Here is a 16,326-nt window from a genome sequence, read left to right as displayed (position 1 = left end):
GGATGTGCTGCTAGATGGGAATCATGGAGAAGGAGTAGCACCTCAGGAATCAGGTCACTGGGGACTCCCAGTTGATTCACTAAACAGTTTGGCTTGTATTTATGATCCAGTGCGTCGCCTGATTTGAGGAAATGTATCATATGCTTCCATAGGGGATCAGAACGCTGGACAGCTTTTATACGTTCCTGAGTGATGTTTATTGACTGGTGAAGTTAAGTGATGACAGTAACATACCTGCTTAAGGCATCAACAACGGAGTTGGCTTTACTTTGAACATAATGATAGGTGGGCATGAAGCTATGTTACCCTCGATCCGTGGGTGAAATGGTTGCTCAGTAGGAGAGAGTGATCAAAGTTACCCCTTACCTAAAAATAAATTGATAAATAAATAGATAGAAACACGGGGACCAGGGATCGCCCGTCAGCCCCAAGGAACTGAAATAAAAGGAGAAAACAAATGGGTTTGGGGGTGGGTGAAAGGTGGGTGGCTCCATACTTTGGCTGAGCACCTGCCTTATAAGAGGAAATGACCTTTTGCTATGTATATTTGATTTCACTACTGCCCATCATCTAAAATGAAAATGCTAAAATATAAATATAAAATGAAAAAAATAAATAAATAAATGGGCGTTGAACGAAAAGGGAATGTTTGTTGAACAAGGAAGAAAGAAAGCAAGAGATAGGGGTAGGTCGAGAATGGCTGTGTACAGATGATACTGTGGAGCAAGAATGGGAGGGGGCGTGGGATGAGGGGTCGGGGGAGTAAGGAGTGGTTATGTGTGAATGATATTTTGACGCAACCCGAAGGTATTTCTCCCCGTCTTCTCTATTTTCCGCATGAGGGAACGGAGAGGTGAGGGGGGGGTCGCCGATTAAGTGAAGCGGCCTTGCTGTGGATGTGCTATGTCTTGCTGCATTGCTTCTGACCCAAACCAGTGAGCGGAATACAGGGATGACCCTTCATCCACGAAGAGCTAAGATGAGAGGGAGGAAATGGTGGTATATGGGAGTGGAATGAGTGGGAGTGTGTACGTGCCTTTTGACTTAGCTACCTACCTTATAGGAGGAAAAGCCCTTGGTATTTAGATAGATAGCTAAAATAAAACACAGAAAATATCTAAAGTCGCAAGCATCAAGGGTTTATTGTACTACAATTAGCTAGATAAATTGATACAAAACATACAATAGTCCAATATTTCTTCTCAAATAGATCTATTGAAAGGAAAAGGGATTATCGTTGTGGGGATGTATTTTCAGAGTACAAAACATAATTCAGCACCCGACGAAATTCATCAGCAACATTTATTTTTTCATGATGTAAGACTTGTCACAAATATTCCATATCATACATGATTAAGCTGTTGAAAGCTAACATAAAGTACAGTACTGCAAAAGTCAATAAACTGTAAATCAAAGACTATTACATCAAGAATCTAATTCAAAATGTGGTGATGAATAATGACAACAACAACAAAAAATCTGTTGTGTATACAAGTGATTTGATTATATGTAGAACGGTTGCTATATACATAAAATTGTTTTCCCGAACACAAGGATCAATATCTCCACACATGTGAATCCGACTCATGTTCATACATCTTTGCAAAATATAGAAATATGTTTCACACCAAAATGTTTATCTAATATTGTACTTCATTTTCAATTTTTCCTTTCGTAAGAAATATGTTTCCCATCTACCACTTTTTATAATTTCTCATATTTCTACTTGTAAGAAATATGTTTCACACCAAAATGTTACCTATTTCTTATATATAATTTCTCAATTTTCTGTTCGTAAGAAATGCTTTTTACACTAAAATGTTAGGTGTCTATTATTTTATATAATTTATCAAATTTCCGTTTGAAAGAATTATGATTCACACCATTTTTTATGATTTCTTAAGTTTTTGTTTGTAAGAAATGTGGCTCACATCAAAATGTTTGCTTTTTCATAACTTTATGATAGAAAAAATCCTAACTTCTCAAATTTTGTAAGAAATATGTATCACAAAAAGTTTTGTTATCTACAATTTTCTTTATCGTTTCTCAATTTTCACTTTATAAGAAATATTTCAGACCAAAATGTCTATCTACAATTCTTATCATTTCTCAAATTTCTATTTGTAGGAAATAGTTTCACACCAAAATATTTGCTATCTATATTTCAATATTATTACTCATTTTTGGTGAAAAATACGTTCCACACCAAACTTTTATTTGCCTTTTTTTATCATTACTCTAAGAGAAAGTGGTTAATGATTTGTTTTCTTAATTAATGAGCTGGTTGTGGTCCATAGCCTGGAAGAAATCGAGAGCCATTGTTCTATGCAAACGATGAATGGTTCACATAAATGTTTTCCCTAAGTTTGGGAAGTGTGTCCTTCAGAAGGATTCGGTCTCCTGTATGAAGCTTGATAGGTCGTTCATGATAAGTTTCAACAATCTGTTGGACAGTTTTAAAGGCCTGCAATAAAAATACATTAATCAGTTAATTCATATAAATGGAATAAAATTATCTAGTTTTCCTTAAATTATGTGTATAGACAAAAATTGTGTAAAACACTTAAATATTGATCATTAATACGTGTATCATGAGTATTTATTTCTATTACGTTATTCCTGCTATCATCGACCATAGTAACTGTAATGCACAGTATCAACAAGAAATGGGCATTGGATGCAAGAGAAACGTCTATCGAGCAGGGAAGAAAGGGTGCAAAAGATGGGAATAAATGGAGAGATTGCGAATAAATGAAGATATGTTCTTTTCTGTTCTGTATTATTTTGGGTGGAATCGGGTGAGGGCACCATAAAATGAATTGGTGGGGTAAACCAGCTCAGCTTTTGTCTCGCTAAACTCCCTTTGACCCGAACAAGATTGGAGGAGCGGTGAATGAGTTTTGATGTGATCCACCACGGTCTTGGATCCCGTGTTGGACTCGTGATCGACAGCTATTACCCTTCCGGATGAAAGCTCAGTTTATATATGACCCGACCTATGGGTAATGTTGTGAATTTAGACACACATAGTTGGAGTGCCGGCTCGCAGTGCAGCGATGCTGAAATTTTCGGCCCTGGGCGAGGTTCGAACTCGGATCGATGAATAAGCGGTCGAACGCGGTACCAACAAACCATATTGCCGTGTATGGTATGGATGTATAATTTACCTCGAATATCCCCATTACAAAGAGGAGGCGACTTTTTGTTTAGTATGTAATGTATCATATAGTGAATTGTAATTTAGCCTAAGATTATACGATTATGAATGGATCAACATCTTTGTGGCATCTTATTTTACTTTTTTTCATTACTGCAATATTTTCTTATGAAATACATACGTTTATTGTATTTGGAATGCTTCTTTATATCTAATTCATTGTTGATTATATTAGAATGGGCTAAACAGAATAATTAGTGGTAATCTACGATAGTTGTATGCCTTGCCTGCGAAAAATGTAACGATTGAAAGTTCTGTTCCATCTATGGAGAAAAAGTGACAGGAACCCATGAACGTAAATCCTTGTTTATATATTGCAAGATACTGCCCAGTATTGTAATAATGAAATTCATAATAGCTTTAATATGGTTCTAAAAACTTATATCTATTATTGCTTACATGCTCAAAGCGCTCAGAATAATTTTGAATATTCATTTTAAATTTCATTTATTCCGTAATACAGTGAGGATTTGGAAGATATAATACTATAATTTTTTTGATAAATGAGATATATCTATAACAGGAACAACCCATTGATTCCATAACCCGGTATGCCTGACTTATTTTCCGTTTAAGATGGTGAAGGCATTCTAGGATATGGCATTATGGCTTACGGCGTGGCATCCCGACGATCGACGGTAGCAATGACTGGAAGATACTCTCAGAAAACTGGTGAACATATAACAGCAGGAAAGTGACTCTATGGATGGTGGGGTTGCAGCATGACGAGGTTTAACAATACTATATTTAGTAAGAGAATGTTTGGTTTTAAATGTAAACATAAGGGAGTCAAATATTACAAATAACAAAAGGTAATCGCGATATGCCGATCACGCTAGGGGAGGCAGTTATGAGAGATTTTATAGAGCAAGGAAGAGGCATGAGTGGAAAGAGATTGTGAATGGATGGTATGACCAAAAGAGATGTTCTCTGCATCTTCTCTGTAGACGAGTGGATGAAGAAGGGTGTTGTCTGGTAGAAAGGTGGGGGTAAGGTAAATCTGGCTGTCTAGCACTGTGTTGGGTATGATATGTCTCTCTTTACTGCGTTTTATTCATACAGTGACTACGTGCTGGATTCGTAATCGCCAGACCCAATTTATCGGTGATGATGTAGTGGAGAGTAGGTGACCATTCATCCTTATGGTGGTGGTAGGGGTGGTGTGAGAGGGTACTTTGGTGAGGATGTCCATTTTGATTCAGCAACCTTGTTAGCATCAATGCTGTTGTTTTTTTCACTAACTTATCACTAAAAAAAAAAAAATCCTGAAAAAATTCATCTATTTGATACTAACAATCTCGTTGGCCTTCTCCTTGCCAAGGGCAAAATGTCTGTCACGGGTACGCTGTCTGATGGGTATGTTGAAGGTACGACCCTTGTAGCGAAGACACAGTGTGAGCGGGTCTGTGTTATGCATGGACGGCCGGATGAGGAAGGTACCATCCTTGCCTGTAGAAACAGAAAAGAAAATTTGTACTAGGTCTAGAGAAAATGTAATATTTTATATATTGATCCGTTATATCACAATAAGTTGTTAAATAATTTGGTTGATACGTTGTGACAAGTTGAAGAATAGTTCCTTACTATTCATGACACGGATCTCTGCCTTCTTCCTGGTAATCATGTGAAACCAGGGTTCGTTCATCAGATCAATGTGAACCTGTTCCAGAACCACTGCCTCGCCTTCACCTAAAAACACAACACATTTGACTCTGAGGTTCTCAAGATCTGTAGCTTTTGCTACAGAATCTGAGGCCCTGGGACTGAGGCGGGTCAGTGACGGTTTCGGAAGCACAGGTAGTGGGGGAGCAAATGTATTAGATCTCTTGGCTGACGCTGAAGAAGAGGCTTTTGGGGAAATGTGCCCAGTGATTGTTGACCTCAAGGGAACAGTTGTAGTTTTGGGAGCTTGGACAGAACTACTCTTTGGAAGAGTGCTTCTGCGTGTGTTATCATTTGAAATACATTGACGACGGTTTGTTGTGTTTGCCAAAGGCGCCATGACAGTAGGAGGCAAAGCATCATCATCTGTCAAGAATGAACCACTAATTGACGACGACAAGGAAGATATGGAATCAGCGTCTCGAGGTAAAGATGACCGGGAAGAACTGGGCATCCGATGTCCAACAGTGACCTCCGAGACTGAAAAAGAAAAATAACATCATGTGAAAAAGGCATAAGTAGTACATGCTACCCTACAAAAGAACAATTCCTGGTTAAATGCATTTATAAAATACTGAACAAAAAATTACCGTTACTATTTGATCTTTTATTTCAATAACCTTCTAGCTTTTGTAACTGTGACATGTTACTTATGGGGAATTTCAGTTGCAATGACACTGACTGCATGGCAAAAAAAAATATAACCATGTAATTATCCAATTAAAAGGAATAGAATTCATTGTAGACAATTATTTAGTGCAGCAAGATCCCCAAAAGGTGAGAATATGCCTATATCTGCTTATGACAAGTTGCAAAAGTATGAAAAATTAAGTAGTTTGTGAAAATTTTGCGTTTGTTGACCACAGCAGAATAGTCACTTGCGCATCTTTAAATCTGACCTGAAATAATAATTATAAAAATAATAACAATTCTAGTTACTTTAAAAAAGACAAGTGGATCAGATATATGAAATCGTTAAAAAATATTTTCATCAATTGGGAACATACGCTCGGAGCGCCACGTTGGTTCACTCAAAGACAAATATGATCTCAGAAAATCACTTTCTTATACTAACGTATTTAAAAAATGCAGAGTACAAATTGTAATCATACACTGTGTAAAGAAGCTAAGTAAAAGTCTTAAAAATGCTGTACACAAGGCGTAAAAGGCACTATCAATTGCATTTCCGGTACCCAAGCGAAGAGGCAAGAATGGTTGAAGGCGGGCGACCACAAAAATCGCCAGTTTTCCACGAATCATGGAGTGCCTGTGTTCCAAACATACACGTCACAACTCAAGTCGCACGCTTCACAAGACGTTCATTTTACAAACATAGTGATACACATCCTGGATAATTGCGTTTAATTTCCCACAGACATTTTCTTTCAATTTATACATATCGTAGAAATATCCAAGATGACGCACATTATGAAAACGTTAAATGAACAAATAAAATCACTTTTCCTTTCCGTGAAACAGGTGCACCCGAATAATTAAACATCAATACTGAAAATCACTGAGTGTAACTATTATTTGAAGGCTACGATGTAATAGGTAAATGGGCTTACCGAACCTCCAGTTTTTATTACAAAATATACTGACAAGTATTCCAATGAAAAAATAATGTTGATCAAAACAATGTCATTGCATTTCCGCAAAAAAAAAAAAAAAAAAAAAAAAAAAAAAAAAAAAAAAACTGGGATAAGGGATTTTACTGAGCAACGACTTTTTTTCTTACGTTTGAACCATGTTTCCAATTTGAATAAATTGCAATTATATATCTCAAAAGATGTTCAGTACAAATTCAAACATAACGTAGTGTTATATTCATGCGTAGTTCTTACAATTGCTCCACCCCCCACCCGTATACCTTTCTCTTTACCCGACCCTAGCCAAGCGTGAACTGTAAGAAGAGGTTCAATGTATGACGGTCCACCCCAGAGCCACCTAGAGAGAAGTTTAGCAATTTGTCATTCCGGCATGACCCACCCCCTCCCTACTGTTAAGGGCCATTTACACGGTCAAACAGTTTGACAAACCCGGTTTGTCAGACAAGTGTTTGAAGTGATGTTTGACCGTCTGAATGGGGTATTTGGTCGTCAAACACGTTTGTCGAATGTGTTTGACAACCAAATACCCTATTCACACGGTCAAACATCACTTCAAACACTTGTTTGACAAACCGGGCTTGTCAAACCGTTTGACCGTCTAAATGCCTCTTTATACTCCCACACCTGCAGCCCAAGCATTGTGCAAGCTCCCTACCCCCTCCCCCCACCATTCACCCGATTCCAACTCTCACTAGTTCACCTCGCCCTTTCGCTGCGGCGCCTTTCCTCCTCTATACTTCTTACTTCTACGCCCTTACCCTTGATGCTCAATGAAAAGAACAAATTATACATTATACGGTGCATAGATAGCACCATGCCTGTTTCTTCGCTACCGCAAAAGTGTCACCATAGCAACCCTGTCTCTGAAATAGGTAATAACACCCTACCTAGAATATCATCAACCGTCTCCCATCCTTCCTACCCATTGAGAATAGCGCCGCTTTGAGTTGTACGGTTTGGGTCGAAATGCACCCAAATTAGCACTGATCCTTTGCTTAAAATCCACAGAAACACTCCCCCACACACCAAAACTAGAACTCCCCTCATTCCACTCACTACTATATTCATTCACCAGTCTCTTGGATCTCCTAGTACCCCTAAACCCCAGTGAGCAGACTGTGATTTCCAAGTTTTTCAATATCTAACCCCGACTCTTCGTGCCGTATCCTCAACCCATACCTATCCCCTCCCAAAAACAGAGATATAAACACAGAAAAAAAAAAAAAAAATTCTATCACACTCTTCGCATACACGACTCCCAACACACACCTTTAACTTGGTCCTCAATAAATACTTGATGGACATTTCCTGCTGAATCTCCCAACATGAGAAGACTAGATTCTTCCCCATACCTCCAACCCCTCTAATAAGCCCGCCATCATCAACCATACGTACTGAGAGAACTTCGGTGACAATCTTCCTCCAACAAGCCCTACTCATATATAACTTATTACCACAATTACATCCAACCCACATAGGCCTAGAATAGAAAAGAAAACATGAGGATGTTGGATAGGCTCGTAGAGGTAACTTGAATACAAAATCGAATCCAACATGAGGAATGTAAATTTCTCAATCGTATACGACTAGTTACTTGCTTTTAGTTCAAGTCTGAGCATAAAATCCCTTAGCACATCTTACATTACATACATCTGCATTGTCCTCGGTTATTTAGCATATATATATATATATATATATATATATATATATATATATATATATATATGTATGCATGTATATTGGTACAACACTAAATGGGTCCCAGTGATTAAAAATCCATTATAACAACCACAATTCACTTTAATTCTAAGCCATCAACATCGGGAGACCCAATGGGGCCACATGCAGAAATTGAAATGTAGTACTGCCGAGGACTCGAACTCAACGATCACATGACAAGTGCCGTAATAACTAACCAACTACGCTATCAGGAGAGATAATATGAATATATATATATATATATATATATATATATACTATATATATATATATATATATATATATATATATATATATATATATATTGGTTTAAAGTTTAAACTATGACAAATGTAACTGAAGGCGGAGGAAGTATACGAGAAAAAAATGGAAGAATTTTACTGCCTTAACGTTTTGACCCTTAGGGTCTTGATCACATGTATATATATATATATATATATATATATATACATATATAAACACACACACACACATATATACATATATATATATATATATATATATATATATATATATATATATATATATATATATATAATGTATATATAAGTAATGAGAAAATGTCAGGAGAGACACTATTTATTTTCATAAGCTTACAAAACTTTGTCTCCTTCAAAATAACTGCCTCTAGCATTTAATTTACACACTTCTGCATGCGTCTCTACCAATCCTGGAAGACCTCATCAAGTCCTTTTTCAGTAGTCCCTTCAGGTAACTTTCCGATGCCTCTTTCGGCTCCTCTGTTGACTGGAATCTGGTTCCCCTGAGGCTGTCTTTCATGCGTGGTAACAGGAAGAAGTCGCAAGGGGCTAGGTCAGGGCTGTAGGGTGAGTGTTGTACCATTTTCATTCTCCTGTCGGCCATCCAGGTGGTCACCAGCGTTGACTTGTGGTATGGGACATTGTCCTTGTGGAACCACCACTGACCACTCCTCCACTGCTGAGGCCTCTTCTTCCTCATCTTCTCCCAGAACCTTTTCAGAACAGTAAGGTAATATTCCTTATTGACGGTTTGACCCTGGGAATCAAAGGAATGGCCATGGCCTTCTCATGCGACCTGCTTATATTTGCATTTTTGGGTCTGGGGGAGGTCGTGTGTATCCACTGAGCACTCTGACGTTTGCTCTTGGGGTCGTAGGTGAACACCCAACTCTCGTCGCAAGTCACTACCTTATTCAGGAAACCTGAAGCAGCCTGTATCATTTCGAGAATACCAGTGCAACATTCCACATGAAACTGCCTCTGGTCGTCGGAGAGGATCTTTGGCACGAACTTGGCACAGGCTTTGTGGAGCTTCAGATCTTCGGTCAGAACTATCTCTACTGTGCCAATACTAATCCCAACAGCTTCAGATATCATCCTCACAGATATTCGACGGTCTTGCATCACTAACCTTTGCACTTCCTCAATGTTTTCCTCCTTGCGTGCACTTTTCGGTGCACGCAGATCTGGGTTCATCCTCAACATGTTCATTTCCTTCAGAAAATCTGTTAAACCACCGATAGAAACTTGCTTGGCTCATCTGTTCATCCCCATAGGCATCCTTTAACATTCCATAAGGATCTTGTTTGGTTTTCTTAAGTTTAACACAAAATTTGATGGCGTAACGTTGTTCCATGTTTCCCTGCATAATGACAAGTGTTCACAGATCGGCAAACAGAATCAGACTGGTTCCACCACGTTCACCGCTGCACTCAGACCTACATATATAAAAAGTTGCCAGTTAGTCATTTTATAGAATATATGTATGTGTACTTCACCATGAAGTAGTATTTTGATCAAATCATATTTAATGTCTCTCCTGACATCTTCTCATTACTTATTGAATGGAGTATACACACACACACACACACACACACACACATATTTATACATATATATATACATATATATAAGTATATACACACACACTCACACACACACATATATACATATATATATATATATATATATATATATACATATGTATATATATATATATATATATATTTATATATATATGTATATATATATATAATCTTTTTCAACCCCATTAATTTTTCACTTTAATTCCATGCCATCACGATCGAGACTGACAAGGAGCTCGACGGAAGCATATACGGAAACTGATACGTAATCAAGCCAAAGACTCGAACCCAGCTGAGACGTAAAAAGTGAACAATGACTTAAACCACTGCGTTATCAAGAGTGGTTGGAAAATATTAATATCTGTGTACTGGGGACCATTCAGTGTGTGTGTGTGTGTGTGTGTGTGTGTGTGTGTGTGTGTGTGTGTGTGTGTGTGTGTGTGTATGTATACATATATATATATATATATATATATACAGAAATATATATATATACAAACACACACACACATATGTATATATATACACACAGAAATATTATATATATATATATATATATATAATATATATACACGCATACACACACACACACACACACACATATATATATATATATATATTATATATATATATATATATATGTATGTATATATATATATATGTGTATATATATATATATATATTTATATATATATATATATATATATATATATATATATATATATATATATATATATATATATTACGTTCTTTGGAGCCTTGTCTTCCACTGTGGTATATATCTTAACATTTTTAAGGACTATTTCTTAGCTCTAATTTCTTTAGTGGAAAATTTCTCGTATTTTCTAAACCTGTCCTTTCTCTGGCACAAACATGCACTTATACACTGGTTCAGGCGCTAGTATCATCTATAGTCTATACAACCTATTAAATCTTAAACAAATACTAACGAATAGAAGTGTTATAGTACAAAACATTTTGCGCAGTGACAATGTATCCACCCTGAACTTTGAACGTCCTTAAAATTAGCGCGAGATTCCTTGGAACTTCCAGCGTTTAGTTGTTTTACCGTTGCTAGTTTCATAGCGAGCTGGAGTCGAGTGTAAATATGATTATTTCTTTGTGCGTACGTAGCCCAAATATTATTGTGCAATACTTCTCTACTGCACAACATATAATATTAGCAAGACAGAGCCTTGTGTATTTACAGTTACAAGGGTTGGGAGTAAAAACAATTGTAATGTTTTAGCATGTATATATTTCGTGCATCTGTAAGGAGGGATTGTTTTTTATAATCGTTTTTTATTCTATTTGACCCTTCTTGTTGATTAAGTCAAACAACTTTCTTGAGTCAGCCGAGGGAGCGTTGCTGTGCGGGAGGCGACGCTGCCACAAGGTGAGCGTCGCCATGCTGGCGGGGTCAAGGTATCGGGTCGAGCTGCAGTGGACTTGTAAAGCCGTCAAGTTTGGGCTGCCTGCAATGAATGAACCGAACTCCTGCTGCATCCCTCGTCTTTCGCTGGAGGAGTTGGGGGACGGCTGAGACCAAGAAGGATGCGGAGGGGTTGGTTGCAGACGGGAGGGGAGGGTGTTGCGAACTGAATGACTTTCAGGCAGGCGCGGGAGAGGGAGAAAGGAGGAGGAGAGGACAACGACAATGGAGGTGGTGGTGGAGATGAACATAAGTAAATATGTAGTATTTCTTGCTCTCCATTTCTCTCAGTGGAAGCATGACAAGAAGATATCCAGTACACAAGGAAGCAGAATGCAAACGAATGAATGAATGAATATATAAGTAATAAACAAGCATCCAGAAAACCAAAATAGAATACACAAAACAAAATAACGAATAGACAGACTTTCTCCCTCCAAACCTCCTTATTTTTCTTAGTGCATTCTAACCCACCCCCTTGGGATAATGATCAAATGGGCGTCACCTTATGTCCTTTAGAGGCACACGGCTTTCTCTATTCTACTGTTTGTTTTCTTCAACATGATGCCCTGTCCTCTGATGAACGAAAAAGTTCTAGTTTTATCAAAATCTGCATGTTGCATCACCGTAGCAACAAAAGGAATTGAAAACAAAAGAAGAAATACTGGGCATTCAAACCTGGAAGGTGGTGGAATTTTATTAGGAATTGGAAGCATGGGTGACACATGTCTGCACAAGTAGATGAAGAAAATTTGCAAACACAATCCGTTTACGCCCAGCCCAGACTAATGCTAACCAATTCTTTGCAACCTTGATATGGATTGTGTAGATCTCGGGATGTCTCGGTCATATAAGGATTTTGGTGTGACAGAGCTTTGCACCTCCAGTAAAAAGGAATACTAATAACTTTTAATTTTTACTATCTCTCCTTAAATATCTAATATACCATCTTTATGACTCCACCTCTTCGTTGTAGTATTAACCCCAAGGGTTGAAACACTGGTTGTATCAGTGACAAAATACTAATATATCATCAGTATTGAAATAAAATCCAGACGGACACTATATGCCCGGTGAATCCCGAGAAGACCACGTAGGCTACCTCATCGGAATCTTGCATGGACGAGGCCGGGAAGAAGAAAAAAGTAAGAACTTAAAATGAATAGTGCATATTCAACCCGTTAAACAGCTTATTTTAATCAAATAAGCCATTGGAAATAATAAGAAATGTCTTCTAAACATTTCAACACTATATCAGACTTTGTGATGCAGAATGCAATGTTAAACGATTAGAGCTTGTTTTAACCATCGATGTTTCGAATGTAAACAGAGGTGTAGTTGACGGTGTACACGGGATCATAAACTTTATGTAAGACGAAAGTAGTCGATGCTAAACTTCTAATTCATTGCACAAACACCAGCCAAACCTGACTTGACCATGAAGCTTCACCTTGAACCGTCTCACCCTACTCCCAATTCATTCACATGTGTGACCACAACCACGCACCGGTGTGCACACGCTTACCCGCATCAACTCCTGGGATCGCTTAGAGACTGAAATAACATAAATCCTCAAGGGAATTCAAAACTAGGTACGGCAGTTGGGGAAAAAAACAGGACATCTTCGATCATTACACGTGCACTCTCGTGGACAAAGAAGACACGTCGATCAAATGAAACGATGGTAATAATGTATAAAGTTTGCTACGCCTGGGAAGGACCACCAGCAATGGCTAACGACGTAATGATATACAAGCCGAAGAAGATAACACCGCCACGTGGACCCTGAACAAGACTGTGAAAAGAAAATAATAATAACCCAAGCATTGAAGTGGTGGGTACGGGGCCAACGTAACACCAGGCCCATTGACACGGGGATGAGGGTGGGGTGGGGGTAGGGAGCTATGGAGGGGCTTAGCTCCCCTCCCTCCCCCCCCAAAAAAAAATAGTCCCCCACCTCAAGAAGCGATAAGAAAAACCCTGCTGTTGACGATGATTATATTACTACTACTACTAATGGTGATGGCAATAATTATTTATTAAACAATAAACCAGAATATCTATTATGCAATTTTATAAATAAATATCAGTTTTAAACAGGCCCGTGCAGAGGGGGCTGCTGGGGGTGTCCGAACACCTGCCCCTTTGCCCTGTGCCCCAAAAGTGCCCTTCACAAAAATATATAAAAATGAATTAAAATGATTTCTCACAGGCTTTTTCCATTTGCTTACCTTTCAGAAATCATAATGTGGAAAATGGTATTGCACAGAGTTTACATACACACACACACACAAATAATACAAAAGAGTGAAGTGCCCAATTTCCAGCCCAAAGCACCTGCCCTTTGCAATATCTGTGCACGTTACTGGTTTTAAATAAACAAACAAATGAATGAACAAAATACATAAATGAAGTCCTGACCACGGGCCTTCCTAGCGTTAACATAAATTGGAACCTTTAAAACAAAACGATGCGACTAATTGACATAGAAAGCAACACAGGATACAGAAAACTGCAACAGAAACCGACATCCTTGCCGTTGCATGAATGATCAACCGAGAGCTACAGGTCCCTTTGCCGCGTTCGCGCCACGCCGCCAAGCTTAGCCAATCAGAGCGCAGGAAGACAGGTCCTCGGTTTCTTTCATTCCGCCAGTACCAACCAAACCTGCTCTTTGAGTGGCGCTTCCTACTATTTTTTGGCCAAATCGGACCACGGCTTTTGTCCTTACTCACAAACTCGACCAAGGGGGAGAATCGTATCCAGGGCACCGCCAGGTAGGTGTGAGGTAGTTGTCGACCATTGAATGTACTGATCGACAGCTCCCTCCCAAACGAAAGCATCATTGCTCGTATGGCTAAATCTATGGGTAATGCTATGACCTAACACACCACACACGTGCGCGCGGACGCACACTGGTGGGCAAGGAGTTTGTGAGGGTATTCACCTTGGTCTTTGAATCACGTGTTGGACTCGTGATCGACAGCTATTTCCCTCCCGTAAGAGAGCTCAGAGCTCATATGACCGATCTATGGGTAATGCTATGACCTTTCACACACACACACACCCAACTCCCCGCCCACGAGAGTCAGAGTAACGACCCGAAGCACAGCGATACCAAAATAATTTCGGCCCTGGGCAGGATTCGAACTGGGTACTGCGAGCACTATCGTACTTCCCATCCAGCGCTCTACTAACTGCGCCACCGAGTGTGTGTGTGTGTGTTTTCACCTCGGATCTGCTGCAGCCTCTTTTCGTGTGTGTGTGTGTGTGTGTGTGTGTGTGTGTGTGTGTGTGTGTGTGTGTGTGTGTGTGTGTGTGTGTGTGTGTGTGTGGGTGGGTGTGTTCACCTTGGTCTTTGTGAAAAATGGCAGAAAGTCGATTATTGTAGAAACAATAAAATACATTTTATTTTCCACTAACATTCATTTTGCCCCATGTAGCAGTATAGATCAGTAGACACAAAAGAACTAATAATGTTTTTATTTATTGTGTGTCAATATACTGTGCAATATTACCTGTCAACTTTGATAATCAATATGCCAAAATTACTATACTTTTTAATTTAAAATTTATCTAAAAACATATACGTTGAACAAATACAACACCCAAGGAAACTTACACTTGGAATAGGTTATAGCGCTTTGACGATGTTATTTGTATGTTAGCAAATCAAATGTTTTATTCAGTGTGAGTTTTCCGTGGTGCTATAATATGTCCAGTGTCTGAGATCACTTCTGAAATACAAAACAGGTTAGAAACAATTCTTATGATATTATAGTTTCAAATTATAATTCTTCATCCCGGGAGTACACTAAACTTTTATCTTACGCTTCATTGTTGTGCTACCTTTCTGGATAAGGAGGGTGGCGGCAGGCGGCTGAATGACACAGCCCCTTTTTGCAGCCACCGCCGAAGCCTTCAATCTCCGGAAATTCCGTAACTGACTGGGTCACCTTTCTCTCCACATCTCCACCGCTTGTCTGCTTGGCAACCCCCGCACCCCTCATACACACACCCTCTGTATGGCACTTCCCATTCAACTGACAACCAACACCTTCCATTCATGACAATACGAACATATCCTTGTCCAACTTCTTACAATGTCTCCTCATAAATCTCCGCTTGGCCATATCTACAACAGTTCATACAATAGGTAACTTATGCTTCTGTATAGCAGCGACTCCATAATCCGTTACCTGTATTTATTCTGTTCACTGTATGGCTTATACCACACTAATATCAACGCTTATTCACGATATCTATCTTTTTCCCATCCCTGAATCCTCCCCAACCCCTACTTGCTCGTTCCTCCCATAAAAAAATCATCCATTCATTCATCTATCTTCCATGATCCGTCGACCCTATGCTCACCTTTTTTTGTTGTGCTTAGGCGACGCACGCTCCCACCACCAACCCCTACTCCTATTCCCACACCTACCCTTCGGCCACAATCTCCCATGTAATTCGTTCATCAAACAATAAGTGGTTACACAAATCCAGCCTTACCGTGTAGAGAAATTCCCACCAACCACGTAAAAGGAGGTGAAGCAAGCCCCACCCTCTATCCAGAATGAGGAATCTCATTGGCAGAGCCAATGCCTATGCCACTTTCTCAAATATTTTATCCCATATAAATATGAACGAATCGCGATCCCTCTAAAATGCGTATTTGATGATCTTTGCAAAACTTATATTCACACGCACACGCATGCACACACAGCATTACCCATAGATCGGTCATACGAGCTCTGAGCTCTCTTCCAAGAGGAAAACAGCTGTCAATCACGAGTCCAGCACGTGATCCAAAGACCAAGGTTGAAAAATACACACACACACA

At 39.0% G+C, this 16,326-nt stretch overlaps 1 protein-coding gene across 2 annotated transcripts in view; it reads right to left on the bottom strand.

Moving 5' to 3' along the window:
- Nucleotides 1–1,001: 1,001 nt before the first annotated feature.
- Nucleotides 1,002–16,326, bottom strand: part of LOC143017883 (uncharacterized) — a 49,909-nt gene continuing 34,584 nt past the window's right edge. For both annotated transcript variants that reach the window (XM_076172906.1, XM_076172907.1), the window contains exons 3-5: nt 4,802–5,359; nt 4,512–4,666; nt 1,002–2,464 (exon numbers count right to left, since the gene is read on the bottom strand). In XM_076172906.1, coding sequence (XP_076029021.1) covers nt 2,324–2,464; nt 4,512–4,666; nt 4,802–5,359 — 854 coding nt within the window. In that variant the 3' untranslated portion in view covers nt 1,002–2,323. The remainder of the gene's footprint in view (nt 2,465–4,511; nt 4,667–4,801; nt 5,360–16,326) is intronic.

This window comes from Oratosquilla oratoria, chromosome 33 (assembly GCF_046742065.1).
Source record: "Oratosquilla oratoria isolate Oo_2021 chromosome 33, ASM4674206v1, whole genome shotgun sequence".
NCBI lineage: Eukaryota > Metazoa > Arthropoda > Malacostraca > Stomatopoda > Squillidae > Oratosquilla > Oratosquilla oratoria.
This window is presented reverse-complemented; position numbering and strand designations above follow the sequence as displayed.